Source organism: Dama dama, chromosome 20, assembly GCF_033118175.1.
Source record: "Dama dama isolate Ldn47 chromosome 20, ASM3311817v1, whole genome shotgun sequence".
NCBI lineage: Eukaryota > Metazoa > Chordata > Mammalia > Artiodactyla > Cervidae > Dama > Dama dama.
The window spans coordinates 101722371-101745855 of NC_083700.1; the positions used below are offsets into that span (position 1 = coordinate 101722371).

Consider the following 23485-nt stretch of genomic DNA (forward strand, 5'->3'; position numbering starts at 1 on the left):
AGCCTCAGGTTGTGTGTGTGTGTGTGTGTGTGTGTGTGTGTAATGGAGATAATATCACCTACCTTTCAGGTTTGTTGTGATGAAATGGTAATTATGTGTAAAAGTGCTAAAAAACAATATTCATTCTTTCCTTCAGCCTCTAACCTACCCACCTTTTCACTATTGCTCTATGTTGAGCTTTGAAAAACAGCAGTTTCTTTGATATATTTTAAGGTGTTCTTTTTAACTTATGAAAAATTTCAAACATATGATAAAATTGAAAGGGTTTTGCAATGGAAAACCTTATGTCCACCACCTATATTTTACTATGACTTACAAATATCACATATCAGTTTATCTACCTCTTTTCTAACCCAGTGGTATTAAAATTTCTCTGATAATTCTTTAGGACTTTTCTGAAAGAGTTGGTTTTTTTTTTTTTTTTTTAAACTAGTTTGGAGTCCAGGAGTGCAAGTACATTTCAGATATTTGTAGTTACATTACATTTCCCCTGTTTACATTGTTTTGCGCCTGCAGATGTTTTGTGCCTTATAAATGTTATTTTTAAGGTTATTCATTGTTTGGATCTCTGTACTATCTGTGCTCCTACACTATCATTTCTTACCTTAACTCATCCCATTTGCATTTTCCTGAGAATGTCTTCAGTTAGTCTTTTTTTATTGTCACATTTAGATTGGGTTCTTTATAGTAGTGGTTGTCTCTGTTTTTAAAGTATCTTTTAAAATTAATTTTTAAAAATACTGTACTTTTTGTGGCTAGTGGTAAACATTACAGATGAAAGCTTTGCATGTAAGGGGGCATGCCAACACAGGTCTTTATTTTAAGTTTTTAAAATATATTTATTTTTGGCTGTACTTGGTCTTTTGTTGCTGTGCGTGGGCTTTCTCTAGTGGCAAGCAGGGACTACTTTCTACTTGCAGTGCATGGGTTTCTTGTAGCGGTGACTGCTTGTTGGGAAATGCAGGCTCTAAACACGCAGGTTTTAGTACTTGTTGCACATGGGCTTAGTTGCTCCATATAATGTGGCATCTTTGGGACCAGGAGTTGAACCTGCGTTCCTTGCATTGACAGATGGATTTGATTCTTAACCACAGGCTCGCTGGGGAAGTCCCATAGCACAGGTCTTAAAATTTCAGGTGTCTCACTACTTTTCATTAACTCCCATTTCTTATTTCCGTACTTGGATTTCTTCCCCAGGACACTTGGTCTGTTTAGTATGCTACAGAAGTAAATACAGTCCTTTATCTGTTTGTTTAGAAGCACTCAGCATTGATTTCTCCATTATATAGCTCAATTTTGATTATAGGTTAAAAAAGTTCTTCAGTTTCTGAGTCTTTGATGGTACTCTTTCCTACTTCCCAGTGCTGCTAGGTAGCTATATACTTTCTCATATTTTTAGAATCTTCTTTTGTCATCTCAGTGCATGTCTTTTAAATGAGTTTTAATCAGAAAGAATTTGCCTTTGTCTTATGTGGATTTCCTTAATAAGCTGTGAGTACTGTATTCAGAAAACTCTTTTTGAAAAGTAAATTATAGTCATGATTATGTCTGTCAACTCCTTACATCCCCTCATTACCTTTATGTAATGATCTTGTCAGATTTGAGAGTGACTTACAGATACTAAAGTACCCAACTTGTTTTTGTTACATTTTTAGAGATTTTTTTTTTCTTTATTTCTCTCAGAAATCAACTATGAGTTTTAGTTACAAACCATCTAAATACATTGTTTAAATTCAGAAAGTAGTCACTTTCTGGTCATGTCATGTTTTCCTTTTATGCTGGTTTTTTTGTTAATGATTAGGTTTCATTTATTTCATTTGAAAATAGTGGCTCCTCTATTCTAGGCAAGTCAGTTCTTTGCATCAGGTGGCCAAAGTATTGGAGTCTCAGCTTCAGCATCAGTCCTTCTGATTTTCTTTAGGATTGACTGGTTGGATCTCCTTGCTGTCCAAGTGACTCTTAAAAGCCTTCTCCAACACCACAGTTCAAAAGAATCAGTTCTTCGGCACTCAGCTGTCTTTATAGTCCAACTCTCACATCCACATATGACTACTGGAAAAACCATAGCTTTGACTAGATGAACCTTTGTTGGCAAAGTAATGTTTCTGCTTTTTAATAAGCTGTCTAGGTTTCTTCCCAGGAGTAAGCGTCTTTTAATTTCATGGCTGCAGTCACCGTCTGCAGTGATTTTGGAGCCCAAAAAAGTAAAGTCTGTCATTGTTTCCACTGTTTCTCCATCTATTTGCCATGAAGCGATGGGACCAGATGTCATGATCTTAGTTTTCTGAATGTTGAGTTTTAAGTCAACTTTTTTGCTCTCCTTTTTCACTTTCATCAAGAGGCTGTTTAGTTCTTTGCTTTCTGCCATAAGGGTCATGTCATCTGCATATCTGAGGTTACTGGTATTTCTCCTGACTGTGTTGATTCCAGCTTGTGATTCATCTCACCTGGCATTTTGCATGATGTATTCTGCATATAAGTTAAAGAAGCAGGGTGACAATATGTAGCCTTGACATACGCCTTTCCCGACTTGGAACTGGTGTGTTGTTCCATGTCCAGTTCTAACTGTTGCTTCTTGACCTGCATACAGATTTCTCAGGAGGCAGGTCAGGTGGTCTGGTATTTCCATCTCTTTAGGAATTTTCCACAGTTTGTGGTGATCCACACAGTCAAAGGCTCTGGCATAGTCAATAAAGCAGAAATAGATGTTTTTCTGGAACTCTCTTGCTTTTTCTATGATCCAATGGATGTTGGCAATTTGATCTCTGGTACCTCTGCCGTTCCTAAATCCCAGCTTTAACATCTGGAAGTTCCTGGTTAGTGTACTGTTGAAGCCTGGGTTGGAGAATTTTGAGCATTACTTTGCTAGCATGTAGGATGAGTGCAGTTGTGCAGTAGTTTGAGCATTCTTTGGCATTGCCTTTCTTTGGGATTGGAATGAAAACTGACCTTTTCCAGTCCTGTGGCCACTGCTGAGTTTTCCAAATTTGCTGGCATTTTGAGTGCAGCACTTTCACAGCATCTTCTTTTAGGATTTGAAATAGCTCAACTGGAATTACATCACCTCCACTAGCTTTGTTCATAGTGATGGTTCCTAAGGCCCACTTAACTTTGGACTCCAGGATGTCTTGCTCTAGGTGAGTGATCACACCATTGTGATTATCTGGGTTGTGAAGATCTTTTTTGTATAGTTCTTCTGTGTATTCTTCCCCCCTCTTCTTAATATCTTCTGCTTCTGTTAGGTCCATACCATTTCTGTCCTTTAGTGTGCCCATCTTTGCATGAAAAGTTCCTTTGGTATCTCTAATTTTCTTGAAGAGATCTCTAGTCTTTCCATTCTGTTGTTTTCCTCTGTTTCTTTGCACTGATCACTGAGGAAGGCTTTTTTATCTCTCCTTGCTGTTCTTTGGAACTCTGCATTCAAATCTTTCCTTTTCTCCTTTGCCTTTCACTTCTTTTCATAGCTGTTTGTAAGGCCTCCTCAGACAACCATGTTGCTTTTTTGCATTTCTTTTTCTTGGGGATGGTCTTGATCACTGCCTCTTGTACCATGTCCCGAACCTCTGTCCATAGTTCTTCAGGCACTCTGTCTATCAGATCTAATTCCTTGAATTTATTTGTCACTTCCACTGTATGGTCGTAAGGGATTTGATTTAGGTCATGCCTGAATGGTCTAGTGGTTTTCCCTACTTTCTTCAATTTAAGTCTGAATTTGGAAATAAGGAGTTCATGATCTGAGCCATAGTCAGCTCCCAGTCTTGTTTTTGCTGACTGTATAGAGCTTCTCCACATTTGGCTGCAAAGAATATAATCAATCTGATTTTGGAATTGACCATCTTGTGATGTCCATGTGTAGAGTCTTCTCTTGTGTTGTTGGAAGAGGGTGTTTGCTTTGACTAGTGTGTTCTCTTGGCAAAACTCTGTTAGCCTTTGCCCTGCTTCATTCTGTACTCCAAGGCCAAATTTGCCTGTAACTCCAGGTGTTTCTTGACTTCCTACTTTTGCATTCCAGTCCCCTATAATGAAAAGGACATCTTTTTTGGGTGTTACTTCCAGAAGGTCTTGTAGGTCTTCACAGAACCATTCAACTTCAGCTTCTTCAGGATTATTGGTCGGGGCATAGACTTAGATTACCGTGATACTGAATGGTTTGCTTTGGAAACGAACAGAGATCATTTCTGTGTTGTTGAGATTGCATCCAAGTACTGCATTTCAGACTCTTTAGTTGGCTTTGATGGCTACTCCATTTCTTCTAAGGGATTCTTGCCCACAATAGTAGACATAATGGTCATCTGAGTTAAATTCATCCATTCCAGTCCATTTTAGGTCGCTGATTCCTAGAATGTCAATGTTCACTCTTGCCATCTCCTGTTTGACCACTTCCAATTTTCCTTGATTCATGGACCTAACATTCCAGTTTCCTGTGCAATATTGCTCTTTACAGCATCAGACCTTACTTCCATCACCAGTCACATCCACAGCTGGGTGTTGTTTTTGCTTTGGCTCCGTCTCTTCATTCTTTCTGGAGTTATTTCTCCACTGATCTCCAGTAGCATACTGGGCACCTACCAACCTGGGCAGTTCATCTTTCAGTGTCCTATCTTTTTTCCTTTTCATTCTGTGCATGGGATTCTCAAGGCAAAAATACTGAAGTGGTTTGTCATTCCCTTTTCCAGTGGACCACATTTTGTCAGAACTCTCCACCATGACCCCTCCATCTTGGTGGCCTGCTGTAGGTTTGGGGGTACTGAGTGTAGCAGTGCATGAATGGGACCTTTGAAGGAGGTCGCCATTGTCTTCCTTACCTCCACCATAGTTTGGCCTCAGGTCAAATAACAGGAAGAGAACACAGCCCTGTCCTTCAACAGAAAATTGGATTAAAGATTTACTGAGCATGGCAGACTATCAGAACAAGACCCAGTTTCCTCCTCTGTCAGTCTCTCCCATCAGGAAGCTTCCATAAACCTCTTATCCTTCTCCATGGAGGGCAGACAGGCTGAAAATCACAGTCACAGAAAACTAACCAATCTGATCACATGGATCACAGCCTTGTCTAACTCAGTGAAACTGTGAGCAATGCAGTGTAGGGCCACCCAAGATGGACGGGTCATAGTGGCACATAGTACTTAATATTCAATTTGTATTATTTATTTCTTCTAGTTATGGGTTGTCTTAACACAATAGCCATGTGGCTAATGTAACTGAATTATGAAATATTTAATTTTAATTAATTTTAAAACAGTCTCCATACAGTTATTGGAAAATTTTTAAGTGTTTTGAGTAATTTTGACTATAAAAATTTTCTTTTAAGCTGTTAAGTTTTATGAAAAATAAATATCAAGAATTTCTGATGAAAATTTAGCATCTGAATTGAGATAAGCTATAACTTACAAATACACATCAGCTTCTGATGACTTAATATTAAAAAGAATATAAAGTGTTTCCATTGATTTTTATAGTGATTACTAGCTGAATGATAATGTTACAATATATTGGAATAAATAAAATGCATTATTAAAATTATTTTCACCTTTCCTTTTTTTACTTTTTAAAAAGACAGAAACTTAAAATGACGTAAGTATTTTGTATATTGAAGTATACAATATACTTGAAGTATATTTCTGTTGGATAGCACTGTTCTAGACCCTGGGTCAGGGGGAAAAGCAGTGGAGTATAGACTGGGGGAGTTGCTTTTTCTACTTACATAAATACCCCTGGAGATTACAGAGTCTCCAGATTCCAGAATCTGGATGGAATCTCCACCCAGTGAAGCCTTCCTCTCCCATCAAATTAATCCTACTTCCTACCCTTTTGCTGAAAACCAGTGCCTTTAATGAGCTTCTCCTTGCTGATAGGAGTGTTTTGTATTCTTCAGGTATTTCAGGAGGAAAAAAGTTATGAGTCACTGCTGTATGTTAAAGAGTTATCACACAGGTTCAACATTGATCAATGATTTTGATAAAGTAAATTTCTGGAGATCTCGTAACTAATACTAGCATATAAAATTGCTCCCTGAAATACAATGTACCACTAATCCTGGTCCATTGAATCCTAGAGACCTAGGAATGAAGAAGAATTAAAGTAGATTTTAGTTAAGAGATGAGTTGCTGGATCAAAAGCTAAGGAAGCTGAGGAAAGCATCTTGTGTCCTAAAGCTAATTTTCCCAGATTTAAAAAAAAAACTCAAAAAGCGAAATAACCATACATTTCTGTCTCTGAATTGAAACTGGACTTACATTTTTTTTTCTTCTCATGCTTCTTGGTTCCTGCTGAGTCTGTAGTTATATACAAAGATTTTCTGGCTTGCTTTAAAAGGTTTTATTCTCAAGAAGTAGCATGAAGAAAGTTTCCAGTAAATGTTGAGTGACTGCTGGCAAGTGGTACCACTCTTCTGCCTTAGCTGTTTAGAATGCTTATTATATATTCTTGCTCTATCACCCCCAAATAATTTTTTAAATCTATAATATTCTTTTGCTTAATACATGTGTCAAAGCTTATTCCATACCCTCTCAGTCAAATCAGTTTTCTAGAGAAGAGAGCCCTTTGCTGAGACTGCTGTTTCAGATTCACATAAGATACATTTCCCTGGAAGCCCCTTTGTGTGGTCTAGCCTTCCTATTACAGTGAAGAAAGCAGTGATCTCAGTGTCCCAACTAGAAACAGGTGTCAAGACAATTGCCTGAGTAGCTCACAGGAAGACAGCTGATCTCATTTGATAAATTTTCCTTATTTCAATAGCAATAGTATTTTCTACAAAACCATAAAATCAAACACATGTAAGGGTGGATGATGAAGAAACAGAGGCATGCAGCTAGTTTGTGGTAAACATGGGACCTGCCTAAGTTCTAATCTTTTGGTTTTAAAGTGAGGAATTTAAAGCCCTGAGGGGGTGGCTTCAGTGAATGAACTAGGAATGAACCAGGCCAAGTTTCAAAGTTGCATCTCAATTTCTTGGTATAGAAAAACCATATTTCCCCCAAGTTTGTAATTCTGTAAGTTTCCTGCAAGACCCTGGAAAATATCAGGAATTCGTAACTTCTTTAGGATGAGAACCTGAGACTTTGGGGGATGATTTATGAAATAGTTTATAGATACTGCTCTGTTAATGAGTCCAAATTACTATATGTACCTGTCTGTATTGTCTAAACAGTGAGGATTTACTCTCTCCTCAGAGCTGTACATCTAAGGAATTAGTTCCTAACTAGGACTCTATCCTATTACATTCTAACAGAATAAAGTTGATCTTGAGATCTCTGCTACTGTGAGGCATAGACATCTCTCAAAGGTCTACTTGGGCAGTGTGAACAGATTGAAAAATGATGAACAGGTTAATAATCTCTTATCAGTCCCCAAAGCCATATGAATCTGACCTCAGGTTTTAATTTTGTTTCTTTAAAGCTTTTAAGTGGCTCCTGTCTGCATATGGTTACATACTTTCAAATTTTCACTCCAGAAAACCTTGGGAAAATAAGTCACTCTTAGAAGCTTAGTGTTTTGGATTACTACAGGTTTATTCTATTACACATTAAAGCTTATTTTTAACAATTTTAATTGGAAAGTATCCTAAAATAGATTATATTATTCTTCCTTCTGTTTAGTTTGTTGGGTCTAATTTTAACTGTTTCTTAATGACTGAAATCCTTACAAAGTATGTGTGTATATATATAAAGGATACAGAGTTCCATGGACTTTTAGTAGTCTGTTTATAACTGTGTTTTAACCACAAGCCCATGTTTGGTGCATAATTTTATAAGATGTAAGGTTTTCAGGAATGCATACTGTTATAAAAACTCCTGGACTTAAGTCTGTGGATCACAACTGAAAAGGTTTGAAAGCCACTGCCTTAGTAAGCTCTTTCCTTGTGCTAATAGTAAATTCTTGCGTTATGTAGGACTTGAGTGTTTGCCAAACCTCTCTCTATATGATATAGCCTATGATAGGTAAATTAGGGAAGGGATTTATTTCTTGTTGTTTTTAAACTATAGTAGACAAGCATAATGAAACCAGAGAGAGTATAGACTTTGAAATTGGCCTTTAATTTTAGCCTTTCCATTTAGTAGCTGTGTGACCTTGATGCTATAATTAATCTTAACTTCGGAACCTCAGCTCTTTTTTTCCCCCCTATTTGAATGAAAAATGCCAGATTTTTGGGTACTTTAAATCAGGGGTCTCCAGCCCCTGGGCTGTGAACCAGTACCAGTCTGTGGCCTGTTAAGAACTGGGCCACACAGCAGGAGATGAGCCACAGACAAGCGAGCAAAGCTTCAGCTGCAGTTACAGCCACTCCCCATCACTTGCATTACCGCTGAGTTCTACCTCCTGTCAGATGAGCAGTGAGGTGTGTAATTACTTCATTATATATCACAATGTAATGATGATAGAAATACCGTGCACAATAAATGTAATGAACTTGAATCATCCCAAAACCACTCCCCGCCCCATCCATGGAAAAGTTGTCTTCCATGAAACTGGGCCCTGGTGCCAAAAAGATTGGGAACTTCTGCTTTGAATCAAGTAATGATCAAGGGATTGATGTAAGAAGAAAACATAAGATTTGTAAATATTTATGCATCCTGCATAGGAGCAGCTCAATACATAAGGCAAGCACTAACCAGACATAAAAGGGAAGTTGGCAGTAATACAGTAGTACTAGGGAACTTTAACACCCCACTTACACCAATGGACAGATCATTAAAACAAAAAGGAAACGCAAACCTTAAATGACACATTAGACCAGATGGACCTCATTGATATCTTCAGGACTTTCTATCCAAATGCAGAATACATTTTCTTCTCAAGTGCACATGGAACATTCTCCAGGATAGAGATCTTGGGTTACAAATCAAGCCTTGGTAAATTTAAGAAAAATGAAATCATATCAAGCATCTTCTCTGACCACAATGTTATGAGACTAGATATCAATTACAGGAAAAAAAATAAAAAACACATGAAGATTAAACAGTATGATTCTAAATAATGAATAGGTTACTGAAGAAATAAAAAGAGAAATCAGAAAATTCCTAGAAATGAATGGCAACAAAAACTACAACCCAAAACTTGTGGGATGCAGCAAAAGCAGTCCTAAAAAGGAAGTTTATACCAATACAATCCTACCTCAAGAAACAAGAAAAACAGAATAGGCAACCTCACTTTACACTTTAAACAACTGGAAAAAGAAAAATTTAAAAAAAAATCTAAAGTTAGTAGAAGGAAAGATATCAAAGATATAGCAGTGGAAAAGAAATGAAATAATAGTAAAGATTAATAAAACTAAAAGTGGATTCTTTCAAAACTGACAAACCATTAGCCAGACTCATCAAGGAAAAAAAGGGAGAAGAATCAAATTAACAAAATTAGAAATGAAAAAGGAGAGGTTACAACAGACAATGTAGAAATACCAGGGATCATAAGAGACTGTTATGAGCAACAATGGACAATAAAATGGACAACCTGGGAGAAATGGATAGATTATTAAAAAAATTCAACCTTCCAAGGAAGAAATAGAAAGTATGAACAAGCCAGTCACAAGCAGTGAAATCTAAACTATGATTTTTAAAAAATCTCCCCCCAAAACAAAAGCCCAGATGGCTTCACAGGTGAATTCTGTCAAACATTTAAGAAGAGCTAATGGCTATCCTTCTGAAACTCTTTCAGACAATTAGAGAGGAAGGAACATTTCCAAACTCATTCTACAAGGACGCCATCACCCTAATACCAAAACCAGATAAAGATAGCACAGAAAAAGAAAGTTACAGGCCAGTATCACTAACAAACATAGATGCAAAAATCCTCAACAAAATTCTAGCAAACAGAATACGACAGCACATTAGAAAGATCATATACCATGATCAAATCAGGTTTATCCCAGGGATGCAAGGATTCTTCAGTATACACAAATCAGTCAGTGTGATACACCATATTAACAAGTTGAAAAATAAAAAACCATATGATAATCTCAGTAGATGCATAAAAAGCTTTCAACAAAATTCAGCACCTGTTTATGATACCAGTGCTTCAAAAAACAGACATCGAAGGAACCTACCTCGACATAAAGGCCATATATGCTAAACCCAGAGCAAGCATTATTCTCAGTGGTGAAAAACTGAAAGCATTCTTTCTAAAGTCGGAAACAAGACAAAGGTGCCCACTCTCACAGCTGTTATTCAGCATAGTTTTAGAAGTCCTAGCTATGACAATCAGAGAAGAAAAGGAAATAAAAGGAATCCAAATTGAAAAAGAAGGAAAATTCACTGTTTTTAAACAATATGATACTATACATAGAAAATCCTAAAGATACTGTCAGAAAATTACTAGAGCTAATCAGTGAATTTAGTAAAATCACAGGATACAAAATCATTACACATAAATCCCTTGTATTCCTATACACTAACAATGAAAAATCAGAAAGAGAAATTAAGGAATCAGTCCCATTTACCACTGCAACAAGAAGAATAAAATACCTAGGAATAAAACTGTTCAGGGAGACAAAAGAGCTGTGTACAGAAAACTATAACACACTGATGAAAGAAAACAAAGATGGCAGATGGAGAGATAGTCCATGTTCCTGGGTTGGAAGAATCAATATTGTGAAAGTGACTATACTACTAAATGCAATCTACAGATTCAGTGCAGCCACTGTCACATTATCAGTTACATTTTTGACAAAACTAGAACTAGGATATTTCACAGTTTGTTTGGAAACACAAAAGACCCTGAATAGCCAATGCAATCTTGAGAAAGAAGAATGGAGCTGGAGGAATTAACCTTCCTGACTTCAGACTGTGCTACAAAGCTGCAGTCATCAAGACAGTCTGGTATTGGTGCAAAAAACAGAGATATAGACCAATAGAACAAGATAGAAACTCCAGAGATAAACCCACACAGCTACGGGCACCTAACCTTTGACAGACAAAAATTTACAGTGATGAAAGATAGTCTCTTCAGTAAATAGTGCTGGGAAAACTGGACATGTGAAAGTATGAAATTAGAACCCTTCCTAACACCATACACAAAGAACAAAGATAAACTCAAAATGTATTAAAGACCTAAACATAAAACCCAAAGCTATAAAACTATTGGAGAATAATGTAGGCAGAAGACTCTTTGATATAAATCACAGCAAGATCCTCTGTGACCTACCTCCTATAGTAATGGAAATAAAAATAAATAAGTGGGACCTAATTACACTTAAAAGCTTTTGCACAGCAAAGGAGACTATAAACAAGGTGAAAAGACAACCCTCAAAATGGGATAAAAAAAATTGCAAATGAAACAACTGACAAAGGATTAATTTCTAAAATGTACAAACAGTCCATGCAACTCAATACCAGAAAAACAAACTACGCAGTAGAAAAGTAGGCAGAAGACCTAAACAGACCTTTCTCCAAAGACCTACAGGTAGCTAATAAATACATGAAAACATGCTCAGCATCATTCAGTATTAGAGAAATGCAAACCAAAAACTATAATAGATATGACTTCACACCAGTCAGAATGGCCATCATCAAAAAATCTATAAACAGTAAATGCTGAAGAGAGTGTGGCGAAAAAAGGACCTTGTTGCTTTGTTGGTGGGAATGTATATTGACATAGTCACTATGGAGAAGAGTATGGAGATTCCTTAAAATAACCAGGAATAAAACTACCATATGACCCCGTAATCCCACTACTGGGCATATGCCCTGAGGAAACCATGATTGAAAAAGATACATGTCCCCCAGTGTTCATTGCAGCACTATTTACAGTAGCTAAGACATAGAAGTAACCTAGTTGTCTATCAACAGATGGATGGATAAAGAATCTGTGGTATATATACACAATGGAATATTCCTCAGCTATATAAAGGAACACATTTGAGTTTATTCTAATGAGGTATGTGAACCTAGAGCTTTTTATACAAAGGAAGTAAGTCAGAAAGAGAAAAACAAATATCATTTATTAATGCATGTATATGGAATCTAGAAAGATGATACTAATGACCCTATTTGCAGGGCTGTAATGGAGACGCAGATATAAAGAACAGACTTGTGGACACAGGATGGGAAGAAGAGGGTGGGAAGAATTGAGACAGTAGCATGAAAACATATACACTACAATATGTAAAATAGATAGCCAGTGGGTATTTTCTGTGTGCCTCAGGGAACTCAAACTGGGGCTCTGTGACAAACTAGAGCAGTGGGATGGGGTGAAAGGTGTTAGGGAGGTTCAAGAGAGCAGGGATGTATGTATACCTACGACTGATTCATGTTGATGTATGGCAGAAACCAACACAATAAAGCAATTATCCTTCAATTAAAAATATATTTTAAAAAATACATAACAAAATTTATCATTTTAACCATTTTAAGGCTTAAGTACATTTATAGTGATGTATATAGCCTTCACTGCTGTCCAACCCCAGAATATTTTCATCATTTCAGACAGAAACTCTGTACTCATTAAATCATAACTCTCCATTCCCCCTCTTTGCCCAGCCCCTGGTAACCTCTGTTCTACTTCCTTTCTCTAGGAATTTCCCTATTCCAGTCGCCAAGTGCAAGTGAAATCATACAGTAGTTAGCCTTTTGTACTTGGCTTATTTCACTGAGCATGTTTTCAAGATTCGTCCACATTGCAGCATGTATCAGAATTTTATTCCTTTTTATGGCTGAATAGTATTTGATTGTAGGTATAAGCCTCATTTTATTTATTCATTTACTTATTGGTGGACACTTAGATTGTTTCTACCCTTTTGCTATTGTGAATAATGCTGCTCTGAACATTCGTGTACAGGTACCTGTTTCAGTCCCTGTTTTCAGTTCTTTTGGGAATATACCTAGAAGTGGAGTTACTGGGTCATTTGGTAATTCCTTGTTTAACTTTTTAAAGTTTTCCACAGCAGCTGCACCATTTTTTCATTTCCACTAGCAATTCACAAGGGCTCTAATTTCTTCATATCCTTGCTAGTACTTATGATTTTTCTTTTCTTTTTCTTCATAATAACCACCCCAGTGGATGTGAAGTGGTATCTCATTGTGACTTTAACTTGCACTTTCCTAATAATTAATGATGTTGCTTTTTATGTACTTATTGTCCATCAATATAGATAAATAGGGGCTTCCCAGGTGGCACTAGTGGTAAAGATCCTGCATACCAGTGCAGGAAATGTAACAGACGTGGGTTCAATCCCTGGGTCCAAAATATCCCCTAGAGAAGAGCATGGAAACCCACTCCAGTGTTCTTGCCTGGAGAATCTCATGGACAGAGGAGCCTGGTGGGCTGCTGTCCATAGGATCTCAAACAGTTGGACATGACTGAAGCAATTTACACGCACACATAGATAAATGGAGAAATACCAATTCAGGCCCTTTGCTAATTTTTCAGTTGGATTATTTGAGGGTTTCTTTCTTTCTTTTTTTTTTTTTTTTGTCATTGAATTGAGGAGTTCTGTACATATTCTGGAGATTAGTCCCTTATCAGATAAATGATTTGCCAATGTTTTCTGCCATTTTGTAGGTTTTCTTCTCATCCATGTGACAGTGTTCTTTGATGCACAGTCTTTTTCATTTTGATGAAGTTCAGTTTGTCTGTTTTTTCCTTTTGTTGCCTGAGATTTAGAAGTCAAATTCCAGAATTATTGCCAAATTCAGTGTTGTGAAGATTTTCTTCTGTTTTCTCTAAAAGTTTTATAATTTTAGCTCTATTTAAGTTTTGGTTTTGATACATTTTGAGTTAATTTTTATATACAATGTAAGCTAAAGGTTCATCTTCATTCTTTGGCATGTGGTTATCCAGATTTCCTAGCATCATTTGTGGAAAAGAGTATTCTTTTCCCATTGAATGGTGTTGGCACCTTTATTAAAAATCATTTGACTGTATATATTTGAGTTTATTTCTGAGCTCTCTATTCTGTTGGTCTGTGTGCCTGTCCTTCTGCTAGTACCCCCCCCCCCACACACACTATTTCAATTACTATAGCTTTATAGTAAGTTTTGAAGCCAGGAATTGTGAGTCTTCCAACATAATTCTTCATTTTCAAGATTGTTTAAGCTATTAGAGGTCCTTGAGATATCATGTGAATTTTAGGATGGCTTTTTCTATTTTTGCAGTAAAACACCATTGGGATTTTGATAGGGAGTGTATTGAGTCTGTAGACCTTTATGTAGTATTGTTGTCTTAACATTAGTCTTCTAATTCGTGAATGTAAATGTCTTTATACTTCACTGATTCTTCAGTTTCTTTCAGCGATGTTTGTAGTTTTCATTGTACAATACTTTGGTTATATGGCTATTATATATCTCACAGTGAATTAATAGAGTAACCTTCTAGTTTATCCATTATTGTTTAAAATGACCTATTAATGCCCTGAAAAGTCTTTTCTGTTTTTAACAGAATCAGGGTTCTGAACTCAAAAAGCTGAGGGAAGGATCCTGGAAATTGGAAACTTAACTAAATTACTGCCCATGGAAAGCCCTTCTGGGTGTTCAGCCTGCTGGTTTTCTCTGATTAAAACCTAATTTTATTGCAGGTCTTTGATCTACAATTGTTCACATTTCTAATTTTTTTTAATCTTTTGCTTCTAGATTTCTCCATCTTGTTAAGGAGGAAATTCCTATTTGATATAGCTGATGATACCATGCAAAAATCAGATCCTCGAAAAGGTCAGAACATGTACTTATATGTGATAGAAATGAAGAGCTATCTTCTATTAGGCTGTGAATGAATGTATGTGTCACAAAAAGCTGTTCAAGTAAATAAAAGTAGCTCATCCTTTCTTACCAACTTATCCTGCAATTTCACAAATCCTGCGTGTCATTTTGCAGCTCTTTTACAAAGTACTCTTCACATAATTGTCTCAAATAGTCTTTTCTGTAATCTTATGAAACAGGGACTGTTGCTATTCTTGTTCTGTGGAAACAATGAAAGATTAAGAGACTTACTTAACATGTTGTTCCTATAAATTGCAAGATTTAGTCCTGAATCTTTTTGCCTCTAAATCTTACTCTTCTTACTACCTCATAAGTTCATGATCATTATTAGAATTTAGTAGACATGTAAGTATGGAAGCTATATGAACATTAAAAATAATATACATGATAGTCTGTGAAAAAGTTAAAGTCTCTTTATGGGTATAAAATATTATTAATACACCAGATCATGATATTAAATATTTAAATATAATCTCTAGAATGATCCAGACTCCTGATTACGTGTATAACATTGTCTTTATTGTGGCAAATGGCACTCTTTGCTGATACTTTCTTTTGTATTCTCATCTTCTTCGGTTTCTGTCATTTGTCTCCGTAGCTTTCCTTACCCCTTTCCATCTATCGTAGTTGCTGGTGGTTATCCATACACTTAATCCATTTCCATGTCTTAGTACCTTTATACTACTTCTCCTTTAACTCAAATACCTATTCATCTTTCTTTTCTGACAGTCCTATCTCAACTTCAAGTCTTCTGTGAAGCTTTCCTTCTCTCCCCAAGCAAAGTCAATCATTCCTTTTGCTTTTCTCAGAACACTTTGTATAGCAGATCTCTCTTATAGCAAAAATCACATTATATTATGATTGTGTATTTGAGTTGCTGTCTGTCCTGTTAATCTGTTCTTTGTGAGTTCTTTGTGAGCATAGATTGGGATTTATTTGTCTTCATGTTCTTAACACTCAGTGTTAGTCCTAGGTTTAGGTATGAATGAAATAACAGTTTTCCTTAAAGAATCTGTACAGTATTCTAAGTGAGAGACTGACCACATAAAAATACTCAGAAGTTTACAACTATTTGTAAATGAATATAGCACATGTATTTTGAAGTAGAATAATGGAGTGATCACAGCTAGGCAAAGTTATTTAGGGAAGATTCTTCTAGATGAGGGATCAGTAAACTATGGTCCATAGGCCAAATCCTGTCAGCTGCCTGTTTTTGTAAATAAAGATTTATTGGAATATAGCCATGTCCATTCGTTAATGTATATGGCTACTTTAATTGTACAGTGGCAGAATTGAGTAGTTGTAGCAGAAACCATGTATCCCATAAAACTGAAATTTTTTACCCTCTGGCTGTTTTCTATTCCCTGATTTACAAGATAGGTTTTGAAAAGAGGTATGAAACAAAGAGGAATGTGAATTGCTGAAGCATGAGTGTGCATCATAATGCAATGAAAACAGCCATAGTAGTAGGAATGCCAAGTGAAGTTCCACTCTAATCCAGTTTGTCAGAGAGAAGTGTGTTGAAGAAATGAAATGTCAAGAACGCTTTGAGGGTGGATCCAAGATTGGGGTGAGGGAAGACAGGGAGGCATGTCTCCCCATGCCTAGGATATTCACCAGGTGCTAGTGGGGAACCTCCTGCAGACAGGCTGAAGGGAGGAGCCCTGGGAACAACTGGGTAAGGGGGAGTAGAGGAAACTTGAACCCTGGTGACCAGCAACTGTGTGGTTGCTGGGGGAGGTGGAGTGGCTTTGGTGCCTTGAGCGGTTTGGGTACCTTTGGTCACTGCAAGCAGCATGCCTGCTCACCTGAGAGGAGTAGGGATCCCTCAGGGATCAGAGGATCCACTAGGGGAAGCCCCTGGGGTTCCCCTTTCACTCAGTGGTGACTGGGGTGGGGGGAAGAGTAGTTTGGCACTGGGAGTGGCTTGGGCGCCTTTGGGTGCTGGGTACAGTGCACCTGCTCCTCTGGGAGGGAGAGGGACCTCTGATGAGATCAGAAGATCTGGGGAAGCCCCTGGGGTTCCCCTTTCACTTGGCCCCAGGGAGCCTTCTGGGACCCAAGGGCCTGGGCCTCTGCCCTCTGGGGCCTTGTCTGCCCTCCCCAACCCTCTTTACCCTATGAAAGAGTCCTTCGCTCTTCAGGGACCCCCCTCCGCCTAGGTGGATCCTGTGGATGTAAGAGGGAGTAGGGAGGCTCATTTATGGAGAGAAAAAGGTGGGCTGGTGTGGGGAGGCTCCTGCTGGATTATAAGAGCAAGGAACTACCTAGTGTCCTGCCACCCATTGGATTCTGGGAAGCCTCCTAAGGCTCCCAGGCCTAGCCCTCCACCCTTTGGACCACTCTCCAGGGCCCCCTCCACCATCCAGAGCCCCCTCCTGGCTTTCCAGCCTCCAGGGCCCCCTCCTCCTTCCAGGCTGAGCCTTCAGCCATCTGGAAGCCCCCTTCCACCCTCCAGGGTACCCATCCTCTGTGGGCCTCCTCACTCCTCAAGGGACCCTGTCTGCTCCCTAGCCTGGGCTCTCCCCCATCCAGGATCTCTTTCTACCGTCTGGTTCCCTCCTACTTCTGGGGGCCCTCTCCATCCTCCAGGGCCCCCCCCCTCCCTCTCAGCCCGCTCCACCCTCCAGGCTGAGCCCTCTGTTCTCTGGGGACCAGCTCTGCCCTCAGGGGCCCCCTCTGTCCTTCAGGGCCACCTCCAAGGATACCCTCTGCCCGTGTAGGTCCTGCAGGTACAGGAGGGAGGGGAGATACAGCAGGGACAGCCAGGGGATGATCCCTCTAGTATAGAGGAGAGGGAAATCCATCTGGTGTTGTGCCACCCACTTGGCCCTGGGGAGCCTCCTAGGGACCTGGTCCTTATCTTCCACACCCCAAAGCCAGAGGCACTGCAGAGGCCCCCCTCAGTTGGGTTGAGCCTCCCCCAACCCCACCCAGGGCTTTTTCTGAAGGCTTAGGAAAGTCAGGATCCCACCCCCACCTAAATACCATCTCCCCCTAACCATTCCCACCACCTTAGCCACTCACCACTAAGCCCCGCCCTTCACAGCCAAGGTTTCTTCTGCCTTTTGGGTTTTTACTATTTACCAGTAGAGTTTGGTTTTACCCTCCAGTGCTTGTTTCATATATATTCTTATTCTTTCTACTATTTCTGTTAGTTTTCTAAGCTTATTTTATCATTTATAATCTTTGTTATTATTCTACTCACTCTTTATTTTCATTTTTATTTTATATATGTGTGTGTGTGTACTCTTTTGTTTCTCTTTTCTTCTCTCTCATTGCTATTGAAGTCCAATTTTACCCTTCAGGGGTTTTTATTTTTTTATACTTTGTTATTGTTCTGCCTTTTTTCCTTTTTTTCCCCCACACCCCACTACACTGTTGGAGTAACAGAGAATATCAAGTTCCAGAGAGTATTAACCAGAGTAAGGGATCCCAGAGGTCTGTATCTCAATACCAAGACCTGGCTCTATCTAACTGCCTCCAAACTCTACTACTGGAAACCTCAGGCCAAACAACTAGTGAAACAGGAACACAGTCCCACCCATCAAAAAAAAAGAAACAACAGAAAATGAAGGAGCAAGGTAAAAAGTATACAACCAAATAAATGAGGAGGAAGTAGGCAACCTCTCTGAAAAATAATTTAGAGTAATGATAGTAAAGGAGTTTCAAAATATTGAAAATAGAATGGAGAAAATACAAGAAACATTTAACACATTTAACAAAGACCTAGAAGAAATAAAGAAACAGTGACAAACAATGAAATTACTGAAAAGTACTCTAGAAGAAATCAATAGCAGAATAACTGAAGCAGAAGAATGGATCAGTGAATTGAAAGATAGAATGATAGAAATAACTATCATCAAAGTGTTAGCCACTCAGTTGTGTCCAACTCTTTGTGACCTCATGGACTGTAGCCCATCAGGCTGCTCTTCCCTGGAGTGAGTTGCCATTCCCTTCTCCAGGGATCTTCTGGACCCAGGTATTAAACCTAGGATGCCCACATTGCAGTCAAACTGTTTACCACTGAGTCACCAGGAAGCCCTCAATAACTGCCATGGAGCAGAATAGAGAAAAAAGAATGAAAAGAACTGAGGATAGTCTCAAAGATCTCTGGGACAGTATTAAATGCCCCAACATTTGAATTATAGGGGTCGCAAAATGAAGAGAAAAAGAGTAAGAGAAAATATTTGAGGAGATTAGGGTTGAAAAATTCCCTAAAATGGGAAAGGAAATAACCAAGTTCAGGAAACCCGGAGAATCCCATATAGGATAAACCCAAAGAGAAAAACACCAAGATACATATAAATTAATCAAACTAACAAAAATTAAGCACAAAGGAAAAAATATTAAAAGCTGCAAGGGGAAAAGAAAAAAAATAACATAAAAAGGAATCCCAGGGCTTCCCTGGTGGCTCAGAGGTTAAAGAATCTGCCTTCTATGCAGAAGACCTAGGTTCGATCCCTGGGTTGACAAGATCCCCTGAAGAAGGAAATGGCTATCTACTGCAGTATTCTTGCCTGGAGAACACCCCCTGAAGCCTGGCGGGCTACAGTCTGTAGGGTTGCAAAGAATCAGACACAACTGAAGTGACTTTGCAGACACACATTCACAAAATCTCCATAAGACTAACAGCTAATTTTTCAGCAGGAACTATGCAGGTGTTTAAAGTGAAAGAAAAAAATGGTGAAGGAAAAAAAACCTGCAATCAAGATTACTCTACCCAGCTAGGACCTCATTCAAGTTTGATGGTGAAATCAAAAGCGTTATAGACAAAAGCTGAAAGAATTCAGCACCACCAAACCAGCCTTACAATAAAGGCTAAAGAAATTCTCTAGCAGGAATCACAACAGAAGAAACAGACCACAAAATCAAACCCTAAATGATTAAGAAAATGGCAGTAGGAACATATATGTCAATAACTACCTTAAATGTAAATGGATTAAATGCACCAAGCAAAAAACACAGACTGGCTAAATGGATGTAGAGACAAGACCCATGTATATGCTGCCTGTAAGAGAACTCACTTCAGACCTAAAGACACAGACTGAAAGTCAGGGGATAGGTAAAGGTATTCCGTGCAAATGGGAATCAAAAGAAAGCAGGAGTAGCAATACTCATATCAGACAAAATAGACTTTAAAGTAAAAACTTTTACAAGAGATAAGGAAGGACACTACATAATGATCAAGGGATCAACCCAGGAAGATATAACGATTATAAATATTTATGCAGCCAACATAGGAGCACCTCAATACATAAGGCAAATGCTAACAACCATAAAAGGGGAAAACAACAGTAACACAATAATAGTAGGGGAATTTAATACCCCACTTACACCAATGGACAGATCATCACAACAAAAAATTACTAAATGAAACACAAGCCTTAAATGACACATTAGTCCACCCACATGGTATTGGTATCTTCAGGACATTCCATCCCAAAAGAGCAGAATATACATTTTTCTTAAGTGCGCATGGAACAATCTCCAGGATAGATCACATCTTGGGTCACAAATCAAGCTCAGTAAATTTAAGAAAATTGAAATTGTATCAGGCGTCTTTTCTGAACACAACACCATGTATAAGACTAGATATAACTTACAAGAAAAAAACTGTAAGAAACACAAACACATGGAGGCTAAACAACACACTTCCAAATAACCAACAGGTCACTGAAGACATCAAAAGGAAATTTTCAAAAGTACCTAGAAACAAATGACAATGAAAACATGATGACCCAAAACCTATAGTATACAGTAAAAAGCAGTTATAAGAGGGACGTTTATAGCACTACAAGCCTACCTCAGGAAACCAGAAAAATGTCAAACAACCCAACTTGACATCTAAAGCAACTAGAAAAAGAAGAAGAAGAACAACAGCAACAACAACAAAAAACCCAAAGCCTAGTAGAAGGAAAGAAATCTTATAAAGATCAGAGCAGAAATAAATGAAAAAGAAATGAAATATCAAAGATGAATAAAACTAAAAGCAGGTTCTTTGAGAAGATAAAATTGACAAACCACTAGCAGGCCTCTCAAGAAAAAAGGAAGAGGACTCAAATCAATAAAAACAAAAATGGAGATGTTACAACAGACAACACAGAAATAAAAAGGATCATAAGGGACTGCTATGAGCAACTGTATGCCAATAATATGACAGTCTGGAAGAAATGGACACGTTCTTAGAAAAGTACAACCTTCCAAAACTGAACCAGGAAGAAATAGAAATCATGAACAGACCAATCACAAGCACCAAAATAGAAACGAATCAAAAATCTTCCAACAAGCACAAGCCCAGAGCCAGATGGCTTCACAGGCAAATTCTACCAAAAGTTTAGAGAAGAGCTAACACCTATCTTGCTCAAATTCTTCCAAAAAACAGTGGAGAAAGGAAAGCTCTCAAATTCATTTTATGAGGCCACCATCACCCTAATACCAAAAGCAGACAAAGATACCACCAAAAAGGAAAATTACAGGTGAATTATCACTGATGAATATAGATGCAAAAAATTCAAAATTCTAGCAAACGGAATCCAAGAACACATTAAAAGGATTATACACCATGATCAAGAGGTATTTATCCCAGGGATGCAAAGATGTGTCAGTATACACAAAGTAATCAATGTGATACCCCATATCAACAAACTGAAGGATGAAAATCATATGATCATCTCAACAGGTGCATAGAAAGCTTTTGACAAAATTCAACACCCAATTATAATACAAATTCTACAGAAAGTAGGCATAGAAGGAATCTGCTTCAACATAATAAAGACCTAATAGAATAAAACCAAAGCAAGCATTATTCTCACTGGTGAAGAACTGAAAGCATTTCCTCTAAGTTCAGGAACAAGACAAGGGTGCCCATTCTTACCACTATTATTCAACATAGTTTTGGAAGTCCTATCCTTGGCAATCAGAGAACAAAAGGAAATAAAATAAATCCAGATTGAAAATGAAGAAGTAAAACTCTCACTATTTGCAGGTGACATGATACTATACACAGAAAACCCTAAACATTCCACCAGAAAATTACTAGAGTTAATCAGTGAATATAGTAAAGTTGCAGGATGTAAAGTACACAGAAATCCTTTGCATTCCTATACACTAACAATGAAAAATCAGAGAAGTTAAGGAAACAATCCCACTCACTATTGCAACAAATAGAATAAAATACCTAGGAATAAACCTACCCAAAGAGACAAAAGACCTGTATGCAGAAAACTAGAAGACACTGATGAAAGAAATCAAAGGTGACACAAACAGATGGAGAGATATTTCATATTCTTGGATTAGAAGAATCAATATTGTGAAAATGACTGTATTACCCAAAGCAATCTACAAATTCAGTGCAATCCCTATCACACTACCAATGATATTTTTCACAGATGTAGAACAAAAAATTTCACAATTTGTATGGAAACATAAAGGGCCCCGAATAGCCAAAGCAGTCTTGAGAAGGAAAAATGGAGCTGAAGGAATCAACCTTCCTGATTTCAGACTATACTACAAAACTACAGTCACCAAGACAGTATGGTACTGGCCTAAAAACAGAAGTATATACCAGTGGAATGAGATACAAAGCCCAGAGATAAACCTACACACCTATGGGCACCTTATCTTTCACAAAGGAGACAAGAATGTACAATGGAGAAGACAGCCTCTTCAATAAGTCGTTCTGGGCCAATATGAAGAACAGTGTAGAGATTCCTTTAAAAAACTGGAAGTAGACTGCCATATGACCCAGCATTCCCACTGCTGGGCATGCACACTGAGGAAACCAGAATTGAAAGAGACACATATACCCCAGTGTTCATTGCAGCACTGTTTGCAATAGCTAGGACTGGAAGCAACCTAGATGTCCATCCGCAGATGAATGGATAAGGAAGTTGTGGTACATATACATAATGAAATATTACTCAGCTATAAAAATGAATGCATTTGAGTCAGTTCTAATGAGGTAGAAAAAACTGTAGCCTATAATACAGAGTGAAGTAAGTCAGAAAGAGAAACAGCAATACTGTATATTAACGCATGTATATGGGATTTAGAAAGACAGTAATGATGACCCTATATGCAAGGCAGCAAAAGAGACACAGATGTAAAGAACAGACTTAAGGACTTTGTGGGAGAAGGCGAGAGTAGGATGATTTGAGAGAATAGCATTGAAACATGTATATTACCATATGTAAAATAGATGACCAGTGCAAGTTTGATGCATGAAGCAGGGCACAAAGCCAGTGCTCTGGGAAAACCCAGAGCCGTGGGGTGGGGAGGGAGGTGGGTGGGGGGGTTCAGGATGGGGTGCTACCTGTGCACCTGTGGCTAATTCATGTAGATGTATGGCAAAAACCATCACAATATTGTAAGTTAATTATCATCCGATTAAATTAATTTTAAGAAAACGTAATAAAAATAGGTGGACAGCTTCATGCAAAAGAATAAAAGTAGAAGACTTTCTAACACCATACACAAAAATAAACTCAAAATAGATTAAAGACTTACATATAAGGCCAGAAACTATAAAGCTCTTAGAGGAAAACATAGGCAGTACACTCTTTCACATAAATCACAGCAAGATACTCTATGACCCACCTCCTACAGTAATGGAAATAAAAGCAAAAATAAATAAATGGCACCTAATTAAACTTAAAAGCTTTTGTACAGCAAAGGAAACTATAAACAAGATCAAAAGATCACCGGGAAAGGGATAAAAAACTTGCAGATGAAACAGCTGTTAAAGGATGAATCTCCAAAATGTACAAGCAGCTCATTCAGCTCAATACTAGAAAAAC

The 23485-nt window shown here is 38.0% G+C and overlaps 1 protein-coding gene across 9 annotated transcripts in view; it reads left to right on the top strand.

Moving 5' to 3' along the window:
* The window catches only part of SCMH1 (Scm polycomb group protein homolog 1), a 209701-nt gene that overhangs the window by 34277 nt on the left and 151939 nt on the right, over window positions 1-23485 (top strand). For 8 of the 9 annotated variants that reach the window (XR_009689256.1, XM_061122238.1, XM_061122245.1 and 5 more), the window contains exon 2: window positions 14562-14639. The exons of the other annotated variant lie outside the window; for it this stretch is intronic. Coding sequence is in view for 6 of the 8 variants with exons in the window: in XM_061122238.1 (XP_060978221.1) it covers window positions 14607-14639 (33 nt within the window). In the remaining 2 variants the exon portion in view is untranslated. The remainder of the gene's footprint in view (window positions 1-14561; window positions 14640-23485) is intronic. 9 annotated transcript variants of the gene reach the window in all.